This window comes from Hyperolius riggenbachi, chromosome 2 (genome assembly GCF_040937935.1).
Source record: "Hyperolius riggenbachi isolate aHypRig1 chromosome 2, aHypRig1.pri, whole genome shotgun sequence".
Lineage (NCBI taxonomy): Eukaryota > Metazoa > Chordata > Amphibia > Anura > Hyperoliidae > Hyperolius > Hyperolius riggenbachi.
The window spans coordinates 186,252,610-186,279,486 of NC_090647.1; the positions used below are offsets into that span (position 1 = coordinate 186,252,610).

The 26,877-nt window shown below is 40.6% G+C and overlaps 1 protein-coding gene across 2 annotated transcripts in view; it reads left to right on the plus strand.

Annotated features, from left to right (window-relative positions):
- The window catches only part of NDFIP2 (Nedd4 family interacting protein 2), a 165,229-nt gene that overhangs the window by 26,477 nt on the left and 111,875 nt on the right, over positions 1-26,877 (plus strand). Inside the window, exons 2-4 of one of the 2 annotated variants that reach the window (XM_068267906.1) lie at positions 2,001-2,157; positions 6,477-6,604; positions 25,752-25,811. In XM_068267906.1, the coding sequence (XP_068124007.1) occupies positions 2,001-2,157; positions 6,477-6,604; positions 25,752-25,811 (345 nt within the window). The remainder of the gene's footprint in view (positions 1-2,000; positions 2,158-6,476; positions 6,605-25,751; positions 25,812-26,877) is intronic. The other variant, XM_068267905.1, reaches the window with a different exon arrangement.

Here is a 26,877-nt window from a genome sequence, read left to right on the forward strand (position 1 = left end):
CCGAAATGTCCTCTCTGATCGATTGTTGCTTGCAGTTGGACATGAACATTTAGTAGTAGGCATCTGTACAGACACTGCACTCACAGCTAGCAATCACAATCCCTTATTCCAGTCAGTTGTGTGTACACCGCTTTGGGACGTGTCACAGGTGTGAAGGAGAAAGTGTGATTACCTGCCACACATTTGCTATGGGGAAAGTATGTTGCCTTTTTTTTAACATATACCCTACCAGTGTGACATTGCGGGTTTTCTAGTTTGGCTCTCAAGAATTGTCCTTCACATCTAATGTTTACTGCTGCATTACTTGTAAGCTCCAAAGGGTTAGAAGTCACCAGTGATGGGCTGACACCACGGCAGAATTCGGGCTGCTCCGCACAATATAGGTAGTAAACACAGCTTATGCCATTCACGACTGCAGCTTAGCAAAACCAATCTGTAAAAATTATAAAAGTAAGACAAAGGACGGCAAAAAATCATGCTTAAAGCAAATATGAAATAAAAGTAAAAAATAAGTCAAAATGTAGGTTGCAAGCCTTTGGCAGGACCCCCTCCTTGTGTATCCTACCTAATTGTGCATTCTGCTTACCGAATAACCTGAACTTAAATTACTTGGACTGCTACTTCAGTGTATTATCTTATATTGTGTGTCTTACTGCTTATTACCTGTATTGTGCTGTCTGTCACCCCATTATCATAGCTGGTAACCTTATTTATTTTACAGCACTGCATTATATGTGAACGCTATATAAATCCAATACATAATAATACTTACCACCCATATAGTCTGCTAATCAATCTCTTTCTCTTCTCCCACGTCCTGCTTGTCCACTCTGATCAATGGAGTTCTCCGTCCTCCAGTATAATATATCGCCTTGCACATCAGTTGTCCTTTCAGTTATAACTGACTGCAGCTGATATAATGAAGAAGGGCCCTAAGGCTTTCAGCTTCCAGGGAGATAAGTCTGACTAGATGTAGACATAACTGGAAGGAATTGTGGTGTACTTGCATCCACGGACTACTATCTGCTGGCATGCATTGCGGTGCATGCCTACGCCGGGAAAATTAAAATGCGGCACAGTGCGGTCTCTTTAAGACTTCCATATGGACAAGAGAACACAGGAGTAGCCCCCTTCCCTGTAGACAAATAATGCTTACCCCAATTCTCACCTCTGAACACATTCATAGCTCATTAACCCTTAAAACCTTTAGGTCTCTCTAGCCCACAGGTGCTGAACTCCAGGCCTGGAGAGTCAGATCCATGCCAGTGTTTAGGATGGACTGAGAAAGAAAGGAATGTGTTCTTCCTGATGGACCACACCTTTCCTGATTCAGACCCATCAATTTAATTTGAGCTGTGTCAAAAATGTGTGAGAACCTCGGCCCTCGAAGGACCAGTTTGACATGCCTGCTCTAGCCTCTGACCAATCTATTAATACAGTTTGGGGCTGAGTGCCATATAGACAGCTCTGTTGCTTTGGAGTTAGGATGAAGGATGACAGTGCGGTGCATCACAGATCGGCTTCCATCAGGAGGGATAAAGAGGAGAATATTGCAACTCCGCAGAGATTATCAGACACACCGGATCTCTCAGCAATGCATTGGGGTGGCTGTACACACACTAGATTCTCAGCAGGGGTGGTCCTTACTGGCCTTGTCTGATAACACTCTAGTGTGTGTACTGTCCTTGATTCTTGCAGATTGACACAGCTGTGTGTGTGCACATCTTCTTGCTTCCACTCTACCCATTTTGATTGTAAGTTCTCAAGGAAAGAATTCTTTTTTTCCTTTGTCTCTTGTAATTTCATTATGTTTTGTTAAATATTGTTTGCCTCAATATTATGAACGTATTTGTTTCTTGCTTTGTACACCACTGTGGAAGCTTCTGGTGCAATTTGAATAAAAAAAATAAAATATCCATATAGAATCTATATTTTTCATAAAAGTCATTTCAGCATTTTTAGAGATAATTTTATCTGTTTTTTTCCCCCTCTCTAATTAGCTTGAGAATGAAGATGACTCTTCGGAATCTCCAACTGCAGAACAACCATCCACTTCCTCACAAGTTTCTCAGGCCGCTCAGACAACAGGAAGTTCTCTAGCGGAAGCGTCTCCACCACCTTACAGCAGCATTGTTACCGATGCTGCCACAGGCACAGGTAGATTTTACTTCTTCCATAAAAGAAAATGGAGAGTATAAGACTGTGATAAACAGCCATGTATTGAGCATTTTTATGGAGGTTACAATATACAAAGTCATAAAACACCACTTTTAATGAGCACTGATTACAAATGTCAATCATACCATACAATTCAGCCCACAAATACAATCAGTGTACTATCGTCCAATAAGAAAGGTGAGGTGTCACCATCAATACAAGGGTTTGTACACACCATTATTTTATATGCACTGTGTATTGCTTGACCTCTTAATAGGTGTTGGTTAGAGCCATAAATACATTGTAGATGGATTTTTTTTTTAAGGTAGCCTGAAGTGGGAGAACCCCTTAGTAGGCAGCCATTTTTTGTTCTCTAAACAATGCTGGTTGCCTGACCTCTGTGCGGATGTCTGCCTCTAATACTTTACAGGTAAGGCAGTGGCCCGAAATGAGCATGCAGATCAGATGCTTCAGTGGCTGCATGCTTTATTACAGGTGTATGTCTGAAAGTCAGGGCTGTTGAGCCCTGCTCAAAATTGACTAAAGCCTAAAGCTTAGCATGACAACCAGGCAACTGTGACTGTGACATTAAGATGGTAGCCTCCCTATTCCTCTAAATTCAGGTTCCCTTTTAATGGAATTTCTCCTCTATTTTTTTTTTTTTAATCATTTACTAGAGTACAATATGTATTCCTGTGCCGTTGCATGAGTTTACTTCTTGCTAAATATTGGTTATTTAGTTTACCAATATTTTTCTATGCACTACCCGGGATCATTCTCGCGCAAACCCTCCCCTGTATGTGCCTAACAATGCAAGTTGCCTGGTTCTCTTTTTAATCCTCTACCTCTAATTCTTTTAGCCCTAGACCCTGAACAATCATGCAGATTGGGTGCTCTGACTGAAGTCTGACTAGATCATCCAAATGCTGGTTTCAGGAATGTGCAGAACTGCCAGGCAACTTACATTGTGTAAAAGGAAAAACATGTGGCAGCCACCATATGCCTCTCGCTTCAGGTTTCCCGTTGGTAGCACTGTAGGTTATTTAGAAAGTAGAAACACTGCAAAAATGAATGGCCACCACTTTCAGAACATTCATCCATTACATTTATCAACTCTCTTAACCAGTTATTTATAGGTACTGCTGTTTGTGGATTACTGGCAAAGTACAGTGCATTTTCTTGCAGTAAAGTGGAAATTGCTTAAGTGAGGGAGAAAAATGCAAGATAAAGTGTTAAATAATGAATGGTTTATCTCCTTTTTTTTTTTTTTTTTTTTTTGGTCTTTTGAATTGATTTTTTCTATTTGCCACCACACAATCTCATGCCAGGAGATCGTCGATGTTGCAATGTCTGTTGTTTAGGAATTTTGCCCCTTTAGTAGTGCTGACCATTTCTGCAGCTGACCTGGCATTGTGAAATCCAGTTACCAGGCCTTAGGGACCTTTTCCACGGAGAGCGAGTTGCTTCCAATAGCAAAACGTTAGCGATTTTTAAATTGCTGGGGTCGCTACTTTAAAATAGGAATCGTGAAAAGTATTTTCCATTTTTTGATTTTCTGTAAAGTGCAATCGCTTTTTGGAGCAATTCTACCTGCGATTGTGTTTCAATGTTAAAAAGATTAATGCAAAATCACAGTTGCATATACAAAATTGATGAAAAATTGCAATCGCTTGCGTATTGCGATTTTTGCACTAGGTGATTGCTAGTGGAAAAGAGACTTTACACCTATCCATAAGGTTTATGTCAGAAAGGAGAAGGTCTAAAAAGATGTCTATTTCCAGCCATGTCTCTGCAGATATTAAAACTGTAGCATGTGAGATAGTGGGTGAACCATGCCGCTCTGAGGACTCTGATTGTTCTGACAGACTGCGTACTCCTGCATAATGGGCAAGGCGTGCGTACTGGGAAATGGGTTGTTCTGCAGCATTTAAACTAGGCTAGCCTTTGTGAAGATTATTCCCATTAATTTGTAAACAGACTTTTCTTTCCACTGTTTTGGCCTCCTGTTGGAAAGTTTGATAATGGGCTTTTTGTAAACCAGACATTCCAATTTCAGAAGACTACCTGCATTGTTTATGTGCTTGGCAATAGGATTTCATTTTAATTTAACATTTTAATGAGTGAAACTACCTCACAGTAATGAGTGGAAACACTAACATATTGTAAAATAACAAAGTAAATTGTGAGGGCTATCCAGAAAGTAACAGCTGTTTGCTTTTATTTGCTACACAATGTATTCTTCTCTGTGTAATAACTTGCAACAGTTAGGTTAATCCCTTCTCTTTCTGCACTGTTCCATAACTACAGAAAGTGGGTAACAGTTTTCTTCATTAAGCCCCCTTTCTCAATTCCTCCAACACGTAGGTAAGGTATCTTATACTACTCCTCCCCCCTCCCCGCTCCTCCTTTTATTACCCATATAGTTACCGTAATTGCTTTTGTGCACAAGTAGTATTGTCTGTTTACAAATTACAAGGTCCCAAAATACAGTTTATCTGCTCTGAAAGCTGCCATTGCATTTTCTTGCATAACTGCTTTATTTATATATTACAATCTATCTAGTGGTCACTTCTCAGCTGCACACATACTAGAAGCAGAGAGATCTCAGTTTCAACACTTTGCTAATGTTTACTAATTGTAGCAGACAAAGGAATATAAACAAAAGCTAATGTTATCACCTCTTCAGATGCGGCAACAAGCTTTCCACTGAAGAAGCAAGTGCTGTGTTTAACTGCTTGAATGCTGTTCTGCTACCAAATGTTTTCGTGCTAGTAGATTTTATGCTGTAAATAATCAATTAGAGCAAATAAAAAATTCTGAGTTTCATACCATTTTTAAATAAAGGAGGTGACTTTATGTGGAGAAATAATCAGAGGGTACGTTGTGTCTAAAAATGTTTCCTTAATTGATTAAACAAAAAATGTTTGTTTACAATTAAGACATAGGGTAAAATGCACTAAAAAGTACTACCCCCCCCCCCCCTTTATTGCTGTCACTTACAGTAGGTACTAAAAAAACTGACGGCTATGGACTAGTCAATCTCCTCATGAGGGATTTTTCTTTTTTCTTTACAAAACCCCTCCCTTGAAAAGTTCTGTACAATAATGCTGTCCAGTCTGACTACTCAGTTTCACACTATTTTGGCAGTTGTACTGAGTTGTAGAAGTGTTTTTGAAAACAAAAAAAACTCTGAGAATCCCTTGTGAGAAGATAAACCACCCCACAATTAATCAAATTTGTCCGAATTATTTTTTCTTTACTTTTTTTTAATTTTACTACCTATAATGCACTTTCCTCTGGAACAAATGAACATATCCTAGGTCATCAACAGCTTATTTTCAGATCCTCTACTTCAATCTCTTTAAGCAAGCTTCACCTATAGACAAGGCCCTGCGTGAACGAGAGACTGATCATGTCTATCCAACTCTGGTTGTCCCACTTAATTGTGCAAAGTATAGCACCTGAGGCCGAGTAAACTGATGAAACACCTGAGAGCCAAACAGACAGTATAGAGACGAGGCCAAATGTCAAACGCAGAAGCTCAGATGACCATCAATCCAAGGAGCATGGTCAATACAGGCAGCAATCCAAAGTGAGATCAAAGGTCAGGCAAGGTTATTGCACAAGAGTAGTCCAAAATCACACCCAACAGATTAGCACTCAAGCAACTAACCACTATCTCTGGCAAAGAGACACAGGACAGAATCTGAGCTTTATTGGGGGAGGGACAATTAGTTGGGACTAAAAGTCCTAGCAGCCTGTTGGTTGCCAAAGTAACGGAGTGGCTAATTGACCACTTGCTGATTACTTTAGTCAGATTCCCCTCCAGCTGTTGCCAGTGCTGCCAGAGGGAATAAGATGGTTGCATGTTCACATGCGCCCATTTAGACAGACTTCGGCTTATTTACAGCCACTGGTGATCCTGTGCCGACCCGAGGAGAAAGCCAACTGTTTGGACCAGCTCCCAGAAAAGCCTGGCACATCACTAGAATGCCATATAGTTTAGTGTTTTACATTATATGTGTGTATTTAAAATTTTGTGGGCTTGTGGTCCTTTAAAGTGACCAAAAGCGAACCAAAATATAGTTGCCATTTGGAGTGACTGCAAGCACCCCAATTGTCGCATTCCTGTTTTATTGTCGCCTGCCACTATCAAAACTTCCAGCTTTTTTATATAGTAGTGTATCAGTCCTATTGCTACCTAGCCAGAAAATATCCACCCATTCCGGTGTGCTTCATTATGTTACATTTATGTATGTATTTTTATGTTTTGTTTCTTTTGATGCAATTTCATAGTTTTTCTTTTCTGTTCCTCACAGAAACGCATAATGAATTCTACCCTGTACCGCCTCCCTATAGCGTAGCCACCACTCTTCCAACTTACGATGAAGCTGAGAAGGCCAAAGCAGCAGCAATGGCTGCCGCAGCTGCTGAGGCAGCACAGAGGGTAAGCTGTGTTTCTCTGCATGACATTTTGTGTTTGTTTGTTTCAGTTTTTATCTTTTATAGGTTGGTGGGGAAATATTTTTAATTGTAAATGTGGGATGTTGAAAGTACCGTATGCCGACAGTAGGCAAGTATTTAGTATGTATAAATGCGGTATGTTTTTGAATATTATGTACCTCACTCAGGTATGTCAGGTTTTCTACCATATCCTGCATCAACAAGTCTCTAGTGGGGATATCATTAGATAGCCACCAAACCAGGACTGGGTTATTTACTTTTTTTTTCCTTTTTGTCTGCTAAGACCCATAAATGGGTTGTATATGCCATCCCAATATCATTTATGGAGTCCTATAGAGAGGAGCTCATCGGAGGCTTCTTTACAGCACAGCTCTCCTGTCTCTGCCCCTCTGCTGGTAAAAAATTAACTCTTTGTGGCCTATACTGCAGCTACAGCTCATTCTCATAATGATCAGAATCTACTGTAGCTGCAATGTTGACCATGAAGAATGAATCTGTTAGTCACAGGAAGTAGAGCAAGACAGTAATAGCTTCTCCTTAGCTGGGGAGCACATACTCTGCTGCCAGTAGCATGCTCAATGGAGGGATTTCCGGGTCACATGACTGACTTCCAAAGGGAACTTCTCTGGAAGATGAAGGCCCTTTAACACTATGGGGCTGCGGTTAGTAATTTTACCGCAAGGGGCCACTAAGTCAATGAAAGTCTATGGAGACCCTCATACTTGCACTGTGATGGAAATAGTTAAATCGCTGCATACCTGCTGAAAAGTCATCTGGGCGTTACCGTATAATCCTTTCCTACCACGCAGATTATGCAGTAATGCAAGTCTATGGCGACACAATAAGTGTAAACAACAAAGCATGGTGCAACGGGAATCCCGGTGACGTATTTCCTGTGTAACAGGGAGTACATCACTGAACGGGGACAGGCGTATGTATATGATCCTGTTGGTGCACTCTGCCTCAGGGTTATATGCAGTGTAGTTTTGTGTGGCGATCCAATGGCAGGCTCCTCTGACAAAATTTCGGAGGGTGAACTATTACTGTATTAAAGTTATGCTTTCTTGGAGTCTTGCTGGATCTGCCACATGCTGCTGCTACCTCTGATTCACATATCTTTCACTATCTCTTTGTGCGATATGACCTACGGTGTCCTGCATATAATAGCTGCAAGCATTGATTAACCCATTGCAGGATTTATATATCACTTATAATAATATTCCAGTTCGACTGACAGATTTTGTATAGAGTAAAGTGTCTTTACAAGTTTTAGAACCTTTTTGTGAGTGTGGTAGCTAAGAATATATATCTTCAGTGTCCCCAGGTATGAAAGCATCTGATCTCTCCCAAGCAAGGCAGAGTAGATAACATTACTTCATTTAGCAGAAGTAAATCATCCTATCGTACTATAAATAAGTCCTCTCTGGGCAAGCCCTGCAGGATAGTACGAGGACTGCCAAATAGTCCAGTCAGCCACAGGGAGAGGAAGTGCTATGCTAATCCAACAGCTGAGGTCTTTTTGAATATCTACCATGCAAATAAAGTACCCCTTGCACCAGAACCAAAGGAAAAAAATGGAAGGTGGCAAACTGCAGAAACTAATTTTTTGAATGTACAGCTGTGTAGGTCCTGTGATGAACTTACTAGGTAATCCGTTTTTAAAAGTATACCTGACCCGAGGCAAAGCTCCCTAAGGTAAGCACAGAGGTATCTTCATGCTGGATCCACATACCATTGTGCGTTGTCGATTCTTCTCTTCGTTCCTCCCACCCCATGCACACACCCAATGATGGCGCGGAAGCCAACATGTCTATAGGTTACAAGGTTCACTAGTCTATTGTAAGTAATATTTCATTCCAGTCTGTCCACACAACCTCATGAGCCATTTTGCAGCCCTTGCCTATTGCTGGTGATCTGCAAAGTGCTACACCAGTGGAACCCTATGGGGTGGTCACACTCGCAAAATTGCAATTGCAAATCACTGCATGTATTCTGCATTTTGGGAGCAATTGCATCAGTGGCTGCAGAGCCAAATTGAGAACACTCCAGTAATCGTAGTGAAATTGCAGCACTTTCACAACTTGCAAAATCATTGGCGCTTTGCCATTTTCTGCAAAGCTCTCGTAGTGGGTCCCTAGCCTTAGTAATGGGAGACGTTTTTTCGGTGGGTCCTATTTGTCTGATGTGAGGGAGGATTGCACACCAGTACATGAGTACTTTGCATTCAGAGGAAAAATGTCATGTTTCATCGATGTCTACAGTTGTTGAGCCTCATCCCATTCTGCCAAGTCCTTCTATTCTATGTGGTTTGTAGGAATTATTTTTGCTTCCTCTTGTTTAGGGAAATTTTTCTGTCATCTCTCATTTATTACTTTACTCAATAAGCTATATAGGGTATACTCTACTATAAAGCTGGTGACAGCATTTTTTCCTTGCAGCTCATTGAGACGTCATTAATGTTCATCTACACCAGACAAACATGGGCACTATTTTGGAGGCGATACAAAAAAAAAAATAGTTTGAAGTGGAATTATAATCTGTCAAAACATACAATAAGAACTTGTTTTCCTACACTAACCTATTTGCATTTGACTCACAGTAATTTAATCTGTGTAAAAAAATCACAAACTCCCTTTTCAAAGTATAGCATTCTGAGAGCTCCCCACAGTCACCAAATCCTACAGCAAAAAAAACTTTGTTGTGTTTGTTCAGATGTATTAATTGTTGTTCAAAACATGATCCGGGATGCTTCTGCTGCAGTGATAAGTAGCATGTAATTAATAAGCTTAATAAGCAAAGTGATTAATAAGCAAAGTTAAACGCTGTCTATCAACCCTTTCAGAAACTTTTTTAAATGTCTGTCCATTTTAGGTTTTTATGACATGGCTTATCTTTTAAAGCAGAGAAACATTTTTGACTATAGCTCTACTTTGAATATTGCAGCAGGAATTTGTATTATTTATGCCTAAATGATTGAAGGTGTAATGCACATTTTTTCAACTTGGATGCAACTGAAAGAGATTCGTGCACCACACCATGCACACCCTTCAAGATATTTTGAGAACTAGCCAACATAAACTTGTATTTTACAGGTCTTTTTGGTAGATGTTTTGTTTTAAGTGACCGTGAAGTAACCCTGAGGAATGCAAGCTGAGCATTTGATAGTATAGTACATAGCAAAAGTATTCATCTATTTCAGTGTTTGTCTTGTTTGTGATGCATTCAAGTCTAGAGCTAAAATTGATTTTCATTTGGATTTTATGCAACAGAGTAACATGAAGACAAAGGGACACTCCAGAGACAAAGTCCTAGAAAAGTATAGGTCAGGGTTGGATTATTAAAAAAAAATCTCAAATTTACAGTTCCATTAAGGCAACAATGAGCACTTCATGTTCTGTATGTTATACATGAGGTTTTGGAGATGTATAGATCAGGGTTGGGTTATTTTATTTTCTTTTTAAATCCCAAATTTAGAATATTCCACAGAGCATCATTTAATCCATTATAACAGAATGGGTAGAATATTGACGCTAAACCTGACCAGAGAAAGTTTCCCACCAAAAGTCAGAAACTGGGCAATAGAAGAGAGAAAGATTTGAGTCTGTCCTCGACATTCTATTTTTTGGCCATTTAGAACAATTGACACAGATGAGCCACCATTTTCTAAAATTATTATTATTAAATTTCCCAGATATTCATGTTGGCCAACAATAAAAGAAACCAGAGTGAAGGGATCTAATTTCTCAGGACACAATTCTTCCAATCTACGTGCCACAAGGAAGACATTCACTGGTATGCTTGTGCCGCAATGAAGACATTTAGTAGTATACTGGGCCATATGCAATTCTCCTTTTCACCTGAGTTTTCTCCCAGGAGATAATTTTTCATCTTTGATTTTAAATAACTTTCCAGTACTTTTCAACTAAAAAAGTACCAACAATTTGCTGAAAAAGTACTATTAAAATTATTTTGAGCATATTCTTGCCTTCTGGGGGCTTAAAATGCATTTTATTGAGCAGTTTAAAAATATCACCTAGGAGAAAACTCAGGTGAAAAAGTGAATTGCATATGGGCCACTATGTGCAATTGCTCCTTCCCCCTTTTCTCCAGGTTAGACGTGAATGCAGATAAATGTCAAGTGAAATTTTCTGAATGGTCAGATTGCTTAACTCTCTTAGTACAGTGTGACAACTTGACAAGACGATTGTATTAGACAGCCATTATCTCCCATAGACTCTAGAACCGATTTTCACATTTTTTTTTCTTTTAAGATTACTTAATCACCCGAAATAATATAAGTGCAGGCGTTGTTTACACCAGGATTTTAGTGGCTGTGAGCTCTTGAATATGTAGCCCTACAGCTGTTCCTTAGAATTTGCATAGGTTTTCAGTCTTTTGAACCATGTGAGTCACAATACTGGTCTCTGGGTGGAGTGGCTGCTCTCTGACTTGTAAGGAACATCTCGCTGTTCTACAGATACCCAGCTCCCATCATGCTTTGCAATGTAATAACCAGGGCTGTGGAGTCGGAGTCATGGAGTCGGAGCAATTTTGGGTGCCTGGAGTCAGTCGGGAAAAAATGCTCCGACTCCTAATTAATTTAAACTGTAATTAAAATAGAAAATATGATGTTCTATTTCTCAGATAATAGTCATCATAAATAATTTATATATACAGTAATAGCTGTGCTTAGTCCACACAAATGAAATAAACCAATCAAAATTAGTTACTTGTGCTGCTTCAGTAAAGCAGTCCCCATATATTTAAAGTCAGATATACGTATCTGATTGTGACTGTACAGTATATATGATGTGTACACACAACAAATCTCTTATATATACTAAATAACATCTATGCTGAAAGAATAAAGCCTGCTGTGTAGCCGTGTCACTAATAGAGATGGTCAATGAGATGGAAATAATTCTGCGCTGATGCTGATTTATGCAAATGTATGCACTCTCTTTGCTCATCAAATCAAATAATTGGATATGTTATTAAAGGGAACCTTAACTGTGTAAAGGAAAAAAAGTTTCACTTACCTGGGGCTTTCCCAAGCCCCCTGCAGCCGTCCTGTGCCCTCGCCGCTCCTCAATTGTCCTCCGGTCCCCCCTGTGGCTTAGTTTCGTTTTTGGCCGACTACTAGTCGGCTCCCGGCAACGCGTCCTATTCTTCGCCTTCCCCGCTGTGAAGCGCGTCATGTGCAGGCGAAGTACGCTTGCATGATGCACTTCACAGCGGGGAAGGCGAAGAAATGGACGCGTTGCCGAGAGCCGACTGTTGGCAGTTGGCCGAAAATGAAACTAAGCCACAGCGGGGGACCGGATGACACTTGAGGAGCTGCGAGGGCACAGGACGGCTGCAGGGGGCTTGGGAAAGCCCCAGGTAAGTGAAACTTTTTTTCCTTTACACAGTTAAGGTTCCCTGTAAAATTTGGTTTGGTAACTACGAATTAAAGGGTACCTGAGACGGGTGAAAAGAAAAGGTTTTTTTTTTATACATACCTGGGGCTTCCTCCAACCCCCTTCAGGCCAATCAGTCCCTCACTGTCCTCCTCCGCCACCTGGATCGTCTGCTATGAGTCCCGGTAATTAAGCCAGTCAGCGCAGTCCGGCCACGTGCTGCTCCTACAGCCAGGAGCATTCTGCACCTGCGCAATAGTGCTGTGCAGGTGTAGTACGCTGGCGGCGGCGGAGTGTGTGCATGCGCACTACGCCAGACTGGCTCAAGTACCTGGATTCATAGAAGAAGATCCAGGTGGCGGAGGAGGACAGCGAGGGACTGATTAGCCTAAAGGGGGCTGGAGGAAGCCCCAGGTATATATATAAAACTTTAATTTCATCGGTCTCAGGTTTACTTTTTACACAGTAGTACTATACTCTACATATGCACTCCCCACAAATCTGCAGGGAATCCACTGAGAATGTTGTGCACATTGAACACAGAGGTGTTGTCTATCAACCATACACCTGGTTCAGATTGTGCATGAAGAATGTATGATAGAGGAAGAATCTCCTCATTCCCCTGCAGAGTACCTGCACATAAATCTTACATGTACCCACAGTTACATTGCTTAGGGTCTGATAGATGTTCTTTGTTCCGGTTTGTACCTTTTACAAGTACTCTTACCAAGGACTAGTTTTAGTCTATGACTAAAGGGAATAAATATGGCAGTCTACATATCCTTCTCACTTCAGTTGTCTCTTAAAATTCCTAAGCGTTGGCAGTTTATAGAAAAATTTCATGTTACATACTTTCATTCAACAAGATTGTAATATGCAAATTAGAGGAGTCAGAGTCGGGAGTCGGTGGAATCCTAAACAGAGGAGTCTGAGTCAGTGGATTTTTGTCCCGACTCCGCAGCCCTGGTAATAACAGCAAGTTTCTGAAAACTGTAGTCAATTCCACAGCCATTTGTTACTAGTGTTAGGAACTTGGAGTCCCAGACCTTGAGAACCTCAATCAAATCATTATTTAGAACGGACAGTGTTGACAACAGATTCACCTATCATAGTTTATTTTTCACTTCTGCATGGACTTGAGCTTTAAAGGTATTAAAATAATAAATATGAAATAGAATTCTATTAACAAAATACTAACTGTTTGCACATGGAGCCTGCTAGATCATTCAAAAGTCATCAAACCAAATTCCCCCACAACCCAAGTGCAAACTTAGGGATAGGTTAATACTAAAATGAAATAAATACTCAACCTAAAAGTACAAATGTGTTAAGTTTGAAAGCATTTAAAAACTATGTGCCCCATTGCTCATAGTAGACATCCCACCACACATTCTTCTCACATTCACATGCTAAATCTGGATTCATATACATACACGCAACTATATCCAATGGTATTGGTCACGAGCTTGGCCTCTTGACTATATAAACAAATAGATGGTTCACTTCAAGAGCAAAAAGCTGGTAGAGAAGATGGGTAGAAGAAAATAAAATGTCTTTGCTGTCAACTGATAAATGGATGCCATCAGCTGCTATACTGACCTAGGCAGTATACTTGTAGGAATTCCATAGCCTCCACACTAGGCTTCTTGTACATTTTTGAAGAAAGCAGACATCCAGGCAGTCTTCAAAATCAAAGATAAATTTGAGTGTAGATGAACATGAATCTAAGATTTAAAAGCTGTTCAGAAAGCACAGAAAAGACTTAAAATACTTGAGGCACAAAAGTATGTCCACTTTGGATTCATACCTTGAAAGTAAAGTATTACCTTGAAGTCTAAGAAAGAGAATTCTACCATCGAAACATCAGCATAATCTGAGATTCGAAACACCTTGGTTACATTCCAGGTGTTGACATCAGCTTTATCAATTTGAATGATTTTGAGTTGGGACCTCATCATGCACTTTATTAAATTGAGGTGTATCCTTCTCACCAATGTGCTATGAGCAAGAAGTTGGTGTTTCCAAAGATGTTGAGCTTTTTCTTATAGAAGTGATTTTGAAACAAATGTTTGTTAATAAACCAGGCGAGGCGGTGATGATGATTATCAGATACAGTTGCTTTTGAACAGGGGCGCCCAGTAGGTAGCTCGCAATCTACTGGTAGATCGCGAAGGACCTCATGGTAGATCCCTACTCCACTACATTTTCCATTCTGTATATACAATTGTGCTCCTAAAATTGTACATGGGTAGATCATTTTGACTTGCTAATTTTTCAAAGTAGCTCACAAGCCGAAAAAGTGTGGGCACCTCTGCTTTTGAATCTCCATGAACGACAGGGATTGGTAAATCTGGACTATTAGCGGATGCAAATAATGGTACCATGAAATTGATAATGAAGGTGAGACCATGATCTAGACAAGTTGTGGATAAGTCTTCATTTATGCCCTCTTCGGATTTGAAAAGAAATGTGGAGGTTATTCTGGAATTAGTTGGCAAAGATTTTAAAGCAGCAAACTGGAAACCAGGGTTAGTGATAACTTTACGAAGTGTCCTAAATCAACCTATAAAAGCAAATGTTAGATCAAGTGACAAAGGAAGTAACATTGCTTTGTGAATTATTGAGGCATTTATGTTTAAAGTTAAGACAAGTGAAGTTGTAATCAATGTTAAACCATAGATGTACTCTTTCCATCCATTACTGTTAAGAAATCAAATGCTACTGTAACGATTGTGGAATTCTCTCCGTGATCAGCGCACAAGACGTGCGCTGACACTGCGGAAATCCTCCACAAGCGTATAATTTGAGGGAACCCAGCAAAAGGTGCAATGCATCTGTAGAGGGAAATTCCTGTCGGCAGGTGGAGCTGTGGAGTGCAGAGGAACAGATCCTCTGCCCTGCCACAGACGCCAGACAGGAATTGTACGAAGGGAAGAAACGCAGGGCAAGATAGCCCTGAAGGAGAGAGAGCAAAGCGACAGAGGGTATGTGTGTGCACCAATCTAGTCGCCAACCCGCGACAGTGCATACACAACAGCAGATATGAAGTAGGAACGCAATCGCGAGAGAGGCGATTGCCAGAGGTGACACAAGGCTACAGCAAGGCAGAGCACGAGAGTAGCAAAGGCACAGCAACTAATACAATGAGAAGATAGGGAAAATAACAAACGCTAACTAAACGCAAACACCGCACTCATTCGCAACAGCGACCGCGTTTTCTGCGCGGTCTCCGCGTGTTAAGCACAACAGAGACAAGCACGCCTAACTAACCACCGACAGACAAACCTGAAACAGAGGACGCGAGCGCTTGCTTAACGGTTACCTCACTGAGCCTCGAGCAAGCATTCGTAGCAGACAAGACAGATCAGATGAGATAGCTGGTAGCAACCGCTGCTCCAGCTATACTCTAAGAACAAAGATCAGAACGACTTCCTGACGACCACCGCTGGGACAGGACAATCGCAACAGACAAACAAAACAGATATGCAATCCTAACTGCACTAGGGAACCTGCCTAGTGCAGTCCCAGGAATTACTCTAGGCTAATCTTCAAACAATGAGCAAGGCTGACACTCCAGGAGTGTTTCACAGGACAAACCGTTATGACCAGCCCAGGTCTGTGATATCACATGGTATTTATAGTACAAACCTCCAGAGGATGTGGCTAGGAAATTTGCATGACCAACGTATCCAAATTCCCCAGCAGCAGCAAGCTGCAAAACTGACAAAAGGTCTCTCTTCCAGAGACCTGCAGAATGCAGACCTGAACAGTGGTCAAAAAGCTGCCTGCCTGCACAGGCAGCTGAGCGGATCATCACAGCTACTTTATATGATTCGCAAGGAAAGAGCACCTTATCTGAGGAGGTATGGTTGTAATAAGGTGAATCATTACACAATACTAGTTCTGTATGTGATCCCAATATAACCCACCAGCCATCCTACTATGAACACCATCAGGGATCTTTTTAAATGCCTTGCGAAATGGCTTTATGCAAAGTCAAAACCATTGATCAAAATACTCCCCACCTACAGTATATACTGGACTCCTAGGATGTCTTGTTGTTCCTATTATTATTTACTATTAATATAGCGCCAACATCTTCCGCAGTGCTTCAGAGTATATATAGTCTTGTCACTAATTGTCCCTCAGTGGAGCTTACAATCTAATCCCTACCATAGTCATATGTCTTGTAGACTAGGGTCATTTTTTTATATTTTTTTTTTTTAGGGGGAAACCAGTTTGTGTATTTTTTTGGGATGTGGGAGGAAACCCTTGCAGATGTTAACATAGCTGGTATTCGAACTAGGAACCCAGCGCTGCAAGGTGAGATTGCTAACCACTATGCCTCCGTGCTGCCCTACTGAAGACAGTGTTAGTGATATCCTGGTGCAGACTGATATTGCTGCACTGACCCTGGGTGCATTCCCACTATATCCTGTGTCTTACCAGATAAAGTGTACTGCTATTGAGTCTCTTCAGTGTGTGCTCTGACAGTTTCCTGCCTCCTTCAGGTGAGATATGTTAACTTGTATACACCTTTAAAGGGAACCTGAAGCGAGGAAAATTATTTAAAATAAACACATGATGTAGCTGCAAATTAATATTACATACTAACCTCACCATCAGTTCCTCCTGAGGATCACCATTTTCTTCTTACAGTGATCCCTTTCAATTCTGACAATATTTTGTCAGAACTGAAGTATATCAGTTATAACTGAATGTGCAAGGTAATGTCCATGTTTCCCTATGGCTAAAGTGGGTGATATTACAGTTTAACAGTGTGCTGACCAGGAAGCCGTTAGGGGGTAATGGCCATTTTTAATATATATGGAGAACGGAGAAATCCATTGATCACAGTGGATAAATGGAACGCAAGAGAGGAGAAAGAGATTGAGTAGTAGACTACACAGGAGGTAAGCATGACCTGTGTATGGTTATTTTGACTTTTTATTTTCAGTTCAGGTTCTCTTTAAAGGCGTTGTCTAGGTTTGTAGACCTTTGGTTTTGGTAAACCTATTAACCCATTCTGACACTTTTTTTTTTTTTTTTTCTCTAAATGCCCAAAAAACAACAACAAAAACCTCTTTCCCTTACAATTTATAGCATGGTGGCTAATCTATTCTTGTAGTTTCAATTTAAGATTATGCCAGAGCAGTAACTTCCTTTGGTTGTTGCCAAAAGGCTAATAATAACCAAAGGACCAGCTATTAAGATTTCCATCTCCCGTGCTTGAATCTGGCGCTGGAGCTGAAGACAACGGAAGAAGACTATTATATAAAATATATAAACTTAATTTAGGAGGGTAAATCATACGAGATTGGGAAAAGGGAGGTTAGATTTTAGTTAGCTATTGGCTAAGGTGAGGTAATAGGAAGGAGATTTCGCCAGGGAACATATTGAAATTAAGCAGAGGGAGTAAAGGTTAGGCATCAGAATGGGGTTACCATTAGGTGCGAGTTTAGTGTTAGGGAGTACGTGTTTAGGGTTAGGCATCAGAAAGGGGTTAACAGTAGGGGGCGGAGGTTAGGAGCAACATCAGAATAACTTTGTACCATGTGTGGGGTATGTGCTACATCCACCCAAGTCAATGGCAACGGCTTATGGGCTAATATTAACACTAGACAAGAGACGGCTTGCATTCATGTGGTCCTCTTGCTGTAGGCATATATTCCTGTATGCCCAATTACCGTATTAGCAAGTAACTTTCTTGTTGGGAAAGGTAGTTAAAGCAATTTTTGATAGAAAAATAAATGAAAAAAATAACAGTTTGACTATTCCAAACTTCAAATATCAAAAGAACAGATCAGACAGACTTCTGCATGAGTGGATTTTCAATTTGCTACTCTTTGTCATTTTTTTTTATTCAAGATTAAATTTACAGTTCCTCACTCGGACCTCAATTTCTATCCCAGGCAGAAGATAGATAGTAGTCCTGCACCTAGTATTTTGCTATGCTAATGCTTTACTTCTGCAAAGTGAATTCATTTACCTGATGTCAAGATGTATGGGGCTGAGGTTTTTGCAGAAATGATTTCTGAGTTATTGCAGCCAAGCTTAGTAAATGCTACTGTGGATGAAATATTTGAAGTTTAAGTATTGAGGAATAACAATGTTCAGTTGGCATGTTTCATAAAAAGTTTAGTTTGCACATTTCATACATAAAAATATGGCGCAACAAAGTTATGGCCGCCTTTCAATTTTACAGTGGTGACATGATATGTATCATTTATTGTTATACCATAGACTGAGAACTGCAGCAGAGAGAACTGAACTGCTTCTTGCAATTTTTAATGCTATAAGATAGTTGCTACCAACACTTCACTGTTTAGTCTTTAGAGTAAACAATGAGTTTGTACTTATGGAAGCATTTCCGCCTCCATCACGGTTTGTACTACAGGATACAGTATAGTATATGTGCCCTGAGATCTTGGGATCAGCATGCCTACAAACTTATCTGTGATGATTGGAAGGATGTGGGGAGCAGGACTTGCTATATGCTCTTCTGTCTCCTCAGTTTGCACTCTAAAGTTAGTCGTAAGCCTGGCAAATCCAAGTCAATATTTCCATTTGATTGACCAGTCTATTTAACTGTTTTATGAAATCAACTTCAAATCCATTCTCAATTTTTGAATTTGATCAACCAGAGGTGATGGATACCAAGTGTAGTATCGAAAGGAGACCATGACAACATTTATATCGCGCTTTTCTCCTGGCGGACTCTGAGCACCAGAGAAAAATGACCAGTATAACACACAGCACAAGTTTTATTGCACAAATTATTGGACACAGGTCAGTTAATGAATAAGGAGTCAAAAATTACATAAAAAATTAGAACATTCCTGTGCAGAAATAATGTAAATGTTAGGACCACCATCAAATGTTTTAGACCTGGCTTTGCCACAGCAGGTTTGGCTAAATAAGTAACATCTCATAAAACTGACCAGCCAGAGCCCACACACATACTACCATGCACTGCACAGCTAAAACCAACCAGGCAACAGCTGCCTCCCTCTAATAGGGATATCGGTCCATTTGGTGAGTGGATGCATGCACAAATCCATTTTGCAATTGTAGATGTTACAGCAACAACCAGAAGTTGTTGCAGCCAACAGCAGCCAAGAACTTCCGGGCACGGAACCGACTATTGAAAAGTGGATAGACAGTGCTAGTGTGCAGCTTACATTGGGTCCTCGTTTACACGGCAAAACCGTTCACCAATACATGCGGTAGTGACATGCCACTCACTGCCTTACAAAGTCAGATCTCACTGTTGCATTCAGACAGTGAGTGGTGCGTCACTACCGCATGTATTGCTGAACTGTTGAGCTGTGAAAACTAGGACCTGATTTAAGTTGCACACTAGCATTGTCTCCTCCCGTGTCCCCTTCTGTTCCCAGGTGTCCCCACTGTGTCCTGTGCCTCCACTTCCCTCCCCCTTGTCCCCGCTTTCCTCCTCCTCCATGTCCCCGCTACACTTCCCCATGTCCCCGTTCACTGTGTAAATGTATAGAGTGTAGCGGCAGCTGTGTCTTACCTTTTCAGCAGCGGCCACGGGGATAGCCAACCTCTCCTTTTCCACTCTTCTCCCTCTAGTGTTGCCTTGTACTGATGACACGATCAGTACAAGCCGTTCGCTGTGGGGCATTAAACTACACTTTTTTTTATTTTGTGCCAGAGATTCGTATGCAATTTTCAGAAAGCTTTTGACACTGTTTAAAGGAGTACTGTAACCTTACAAAAGTTAACTTACCTGGAGCTTCTACTGACCCCTCTCCTTGCAGATGTCCTGTGCCTGCATCGGGACAAAACAATCCTCTTGTCCCCATAGCGGCTTGCTTCCGGTTTTTGTGACTTTAATGTGGCAAACAACTGCGTCTGGGCGGCCATGGCCACACGCGTCCTCGCTCCCGCTGATGTCGCTGGGAGCTCCCTGCGCAGGCACAGTAGTATCTTTTTAGATAACCACATACCTTTTTCCTAATTAAATATAAGGGTTCAAGGCATGTCATCATCCTGTGTTGTATTTTCTTCCCTTTTTTGTTTTCTTTGCATCAGCTTTGGACCGCACTGACATTTTGCAGCACATTGTACGGTTTGTTATTTAGTAATGTTTTATATCATGAGAGAACAGTACTTAGAGCTATCTTGTTCTATGAGCCCATTTCAGCACGCAGGGAGTTGTTTTAAACACTTTCAGTCTGTCAGCCTGGCTCAATTACACAGTATGAAATAGCTTTCTCTTGTGTGAGATAAAGAGAACAGCGTTTGATGAGTTGCTGCACTTTACCAGCTTTCCTTTTGCATAGTAAAAGCTCTTAAGCAGATGATGGTGCTCAGCATTGGTTCAGTTGAAATACTTTGAACATTACCTGTTCAAATACATTCTTAGCTAGAGTGCAAGCATTTATGTAAAATAGAGACCTGTGACAAATTCACAATGTCAATGCAATTTCACAGATTTTTTTGATAATGCACACTTGACAAAACCAGTGTGTGTGTGTGTAGTGTATTCAAACCTATAGGCTGGTATGTGTCCTCTACAACCTTGGTAATATATAGCAAATGTCATTAGGCGTGCCAATATATTCCTAAAAGCTTTATTCTCAAATCAAATTTCAAAGTTCTGGAGCCACCATGGACCCCTTTGTCACAGTTTAATGAATAGCCCCCCAGGGAGAGTATTTTGGAATGCCTACTGCCATCTTCTGTATATTACTACACGGTGAAGTAATCTGACTTCAGTATCAGTACTGGACGGAATACTAGCAGTAACTGCATTAGGAGTGTTATCATCAAAAGTTGATACGATTCTACGACTTTGAGTCGTTTACCACAGGCCTTGTGACTTGAAGGTTTTCTGCTAAAAATGTAAGCTGTCCTTAGCACTGCATTCTTATGGATAGAGAGGTCTGATGTTGTTCCTGGTATCTGGTTGAGCAACTTATCAGCTTTGGAGTCACCACCACTGGGACCACTTAACCTTCACTTTCCGGTGTTGTGGTTGACAGATACAGGGCCTTCTTACTGGCAGCACACACTGTTCCACCACTTAGATGGTGGAATTTAATTGATCTGCAGAGTGAATTGTAAACATGTGACCAGACTGATAATCAACCAGAATAGGTATGTGGCCATTTTATTAAAATTATTGTAAAATAAAATGTTTATAATTTAAATGACTAAAGTCAAGTCTAGCTTAAGTTACTCAAACCATTTTCCATCAAGAAGCCAAGACAGAAGCCTTAGAGACTTTGGAGTGTACCTTTATATAACTTGACCACCCTTATAATTATCAGGTTTACTTTAAAGAAAAATTCTCCCATTATCTCTGCTTGCATAATCTGCTGTGTACATCCATTATTTCTGCACACAGACATCCGGTTTAGGTCAGAGGCGCGTGCACTATTTGTCCACAGAGCTAAATTAAGTTCCCCAGTACCAAGTGTACACAGTTGTGTCTATGGGTGAAAAAGCAGGAGGGATAGTGGCCATCGTTCTCTTGCCCAGAGGGGTAAGTTGGGGATTGACAAGATGGACTAAAGTTCCACATACACCTAGCGATTTTTGGCTGCCGATTAATCAATAGACCGATCTCTGTCTGATCGTAGAGAGCTTTGTTGGCCATAAACCATAGGTCGATTCCAGACCGATTTCAGCATGAAGTCTTTCAGCAATTGGCATTGTGACGCTGCCTTATCTGCCGAACGCCTCTTTTGGGTTCATGGGGCAAGAACCTAGACAATGAGTCTGGCGGGCAGTGGAGAGGTAATGTATTGATGCAGGGGTACGGGGTAACCTTTATGCTGGGGGTTTCCATAGAGTTCATCGTTCATAATGATTGCACTTTGTTACTGCCGCACACCCGATTGAGCATGTCGGCCCGACATCTTGCAGCATGTCAGATCGATTCATTCGACCAATCTCGGCCCAAAATTGGTCAATTGGTGGATCAGGCATGCTTTTTGTCGGCACCCATTTTCATCTGATCATTTAGATAATTATCGGGTGGTCGATCGGCCGCCAAATCGGTAGATCTATGGGCACCTTTAGAGCATAAAGGCAAACAAAATTATTTCCACATTTTACAAGCTAATAGTCTAGCCCTATTAATCATCAGTCATTTCCTTCTCTGTGTCAAAATGACCTGCCTGCTGAAAAAATGAATTGCAAAGCTAATTGTGAAAGGCCAGTCATGTAATTTGGTGTCAGGCTGGCCCTAGTCTTTCATTGTAGTTAAATGCCTGGTTATAGACTTACTTCTAGCACTGCAAGGTCAAGCAGAGCACAGATGCTATGAATCAGCTCTTGTTTTGTAATGATAGGAAAGCAGGTATCTGAGTCAATAGAAGCACTGGTAATTTACAATGTATCTCCAGGCACAAAAATAGGACATGAATGCGTTCTATGTGGCCAGGATGACGTCCCTAGTAGCCTGTTACCATTACAAGTTTTTTTTTTTCCATTATGTTAAGATATTTTGATACACAAATTGTTGTATAAATGTCCTGTTTGTAGTAATGGTCATGTCTAGGAGAGCTCATGGAGAAGCATGTGACCAGTTAGGTCAGGTGATAGATATGTAAGTCTTTGATTTGCTAGTCATGATTAGGGATGGTCTATGAGATGCAAATCATTTTGAGTTGATGCAGGATTATTATTATTATTATTATTACATTTATGCAGTTTTAAAATGGATAATTTACATTTTATCTCAGCAGGATTTGATTGGTTCATTTCAAGCTGCCATACATTTGCATACAAAATGTGCACAATGCTGCATCAACTCAAAATTATTGCCATCTCCTTGACCATCCCTAGTCAGGATCACGTGCTAAAGCAGGATGTGATCACAGCATATCAGAGCTTTGCACATCTATCAGCTGATCAAACAAATCACATGCTTCTCCATGAGTTCGCCTAGACATGACCATCACTAATTCTGTGTTGTTGCCTGTCCTGCATTCTTTTTGCATTCTCTTCGTGGACTGAGGCACAATAGGCCCGATCCAATTCACTTTTCCTCGTAAGTTTTCTCCTAGGAGACTATTTTTCATATTCTTTTTAAAATAACTTTTGCATTCTACAATTGATAAATTACCAAAAGGCAGGTGAAAAAGGACTGCTAAAATTATTCTGAGTATTTTATCGATAAATGTGAAAATATCACCTAGGAGAAAAAGGGAATTAAATCAGACCCAATGATGGTTATGTAGGTTTGCTTTTAAATGTAATTTCTTGTCCAACAAATTATCTTAACTCCTCATCACCTGAGTCTGATAAACCCTTCAGTACATGCTGAGGTACATTAACATCATTGAATAGGGCTGTGAATAAAAGGCTAAAGCCCCATACACACACTCAATAGCGGTGTTTTATGCTTTTACAACTTTTGTTGTGAAACAAGTTGAAACACCTAAAAAAAAGTATTTTGCTATTGTTCAAAGAGCTAATAAGACTGATAAGTCAATCCAACAGTTGAGCCCCATACACCTGCTCAACATTGGTCTGTTATGCAGCACAATTATCAAACAACTTTTGTTGTGAAACAAGTTGAACAACCAAAAAAAAAGTTGCTTGCTATTGTTCAAAGAACTGATTAGACTGGTAAGACGTCAATCCAACTGTTAGATTGACTTCTTATCAGTTCTTTGAACAATAGCAAGCAACTTGTTTTTGGTTGTTCAACTTGTTTCACAACAAAAGTTGTCTGATAATTGTGCTGCATAAAAGACCGCTGTTGAGCAGGTGTATGGTGCTCAACTGTTGGATTGACTTCTTATCAGTCTTATTAGCTCTTTGAACAATAGCAAAATACTTTTTTTTTGGCGTTCCAACTTGTTTCACAACAAAAGTTGTGAAAGCATAAAAGACTGCTGTTGAGCGTGTGTATGGGGCTTAAAGAGACTCTGTAACAAAATTTTTATCCTTATTTCTTCTATCCTATAAGTTCCTATGCCTTTTCTAATGTGGTCTGGCTTACTGCAGCCTTTCCTACTTGCACAGTGACTGTATTATCTCTGTTATATGATCTAATCTTCTTTCCTCTGTCGGCTCTGTCGGGCTGAGGCAGTCAGACTGGAATGTGCAGGGCTGCTTGTGATTGGATAGAAGCTATACACACCCTCTCCAGGCCCCCTGCAGGCTCTGTATGACTCACACACTCTGCTTATGTGAGCCTATCACAAGCTGGTTAGTTTGTTTGTAAACACTGCCTAAAACTGGCAATTACAAGCCAGGTTTTCAGCAGAGAGTGGCAGAAACAGCACAGAGAGGCCCAGGAGAACATAATGAATAGAATGGTATGCTTATTGTTGTACGATTTTAGAGTACAGATTCTCTTTAAGAAAGAATGAAAGCGAGAATTTGAAGTAGTAAAGCCCACGTTCAGTGTAGCTGGCCTGTATTTTCATGAAATTGTCATTTTGAGCGAGAGAAATGTTGTTTTGTTTTTGTACTTGCTATACTCTACTATATACCTTATGTAGAAGGTGTAGGATAAAGGTAGAAGACTAGTCAAACTTTGCATACACTTTATCACTCAGTGCTATTGCATAATGAGACTGAGAACCTGAAAATTCTCCTTACAAAACTTTGTTCACTAAAGCATTTATTGGTATACAGTAGTCTTTCTCATCCACTCAGTACCTCCATAACGATGTTATGTGATGGCATGTTGCAATTCACGGACCCAAATGATGAATAAAGTGATCATGCTGATGATCCCATAGAACATGCATGTCAAACTAGGGCCCCCATAAATTTGTCCCTCAAGTGGTTTCGTCACTTTGCATTATGTTTGGCCCACTCTAGACCACCTGGGAAGCTATATTGGGGGTGAAGCCAAAGATCACCAGGGAAGCCATACAGGGAGGGAGGGAGAAAGCACTAGACACCAGGAACCTGTATAGGTGAGGGTGGTCACTAGATACTAGGGAGCTATTAACGGGTGGGAGGAAAACACTAGAAACCAGGGAACTGTAAAGGGAAGGGAGGGTGCCACTAGACACCAACGAACTGTATAGGGGAAGGAAAGGGCCATCAGACACCAAGGAACTGTATGAGGAGGGTCACTAGACACCTGGCAAATGAGCAGAGAAGGAGTGAGGTCCACTAAACACCAGGTAACTGTATAGGCAAGGGTAGAGGAATTAGACACCAGGGAACTGTATGTGGGAAGGTGGAGGGCCACTAGACACCAGGGAATTGTATGGAGAGCCACTAGATACAAGGGGACTGTATAGTAAAGGGGAGCGGGCCATAAGACACCAGAGAACTTTATAAGGGAGGGAGGTGGCTACTAGACATTGAGGTTGGCCCGTAACTTGGTCCCATGTTTTCAATTTTGACCCACTTTGTACTTGTTTGACACCCCTGCCATAGACCATTGCATTCCTTTGCCCGTTCACTCCCAAGGACAGCATTTCAAATAGCCATAGATTGCTATACTGTATAAGGTAAAAGTTGCTCTTCTGGGTCTACCATTAGCATGACAAAGTGTATTACTACAATTTCTAGTACATATTTATGATTGTAACTTTCCCTTTATATCACAGAACAGCATGCAAAGTGTGTTTGATTTCTATGACTCTCCAGTGTAATAAAAGATGTGTATACAAAGTGTGACATTTAGAAAAAATACTCTTAATAGGTGAAGAAGCATTTACTTCTAAATGAAAAGCTTCAGTCCTGTGCTTCAGTTGTTTGTCTTGTTTCTCTGTTTTCCATGCTAAGCACGGCCCAGTTAGAGAGTCTAGAAGTCTGTTTGATGAAATATTCCTCAGTCCTTCAGAGGTATGAAACCATTTTAGTCTTTGATATCAATTATTTCATGCTGAGATGTGAACTTTCTTCCTGTCCCCCCTCTGTTATTGTTATTAAAATGTTGGATGGAGAATTGTGCTCTGTTTAATGCTGCATGGCCATGCTGATCTATCTCTCATGCCGCTCTCAAAGTAGATTGTATTACATTTACAGTGTTCTGAACACATATTGTATTCTTGTATCAAACATTTCAAACTGAGCTTTATTTCTCTCTCCCTTGATATTAAACAATGAACCAAGATCAGAATTGAGGGTTTTTTTCCCCCTTTTTAGTTTATTTAAACCTGAACAAAAGAAAAACAAATACTGGGGAAATAACTAGAAAAGTTTTGTACAAGATTAGATCTCTGAAAGCTTGCATTATGAAAACTTTTTTTTTTTCCCCCCGATTTACCCACTGTCTTTACCGTAGGGCCTGTTTCACTGGCGAATGGGATCAGAAGGGAAGCGATGCGGCTACGCATCACTTTTGCTTCCAGGGAGATACGGCGCCCATGGAAAGAGATGGGACGCGGCCATGCGAGAATCTGCAGCATGTTGCAGATTTTCGGATTGCTCCGCTCCGTATAACCAGAACGCATTGGAAACTGTTCCATTGCCGTGCATTGGTTTTAGTTCTGTCGCGGTGCGGTAGCCGCATCGCGTGTAGTGAAAATGGGCCCTTAGCTAGCATGTTATAGAAATATGAGTGTTTGTTTTTTTCTTTTTTCTTTCATTTTTTCTCACATCCCTTTGATTGCAGTGATACAGTTTTTGTGCGGACATCAGGAACACATATAGCTTAAAGTGAACCAGAGGTGAAAATATACTGATGAGATATACCATTTTATTTATCCTCCTACTCCTAAAAATGACCTTTTTAAAGTATCCCAGGGATTTATTTTAAATTTAATAATTTAGAAAGTAGGTTGAATGTTTTACTGTTCTAAACAATGGCAGCCTATTAGGAAAAGCGTTCGCAAAAAGGTCAATAGTTCATGTATTTTATCTCTCCCAGCCCTCAGAACTTGTATTATGCCAGGAAAACTTTCATTGC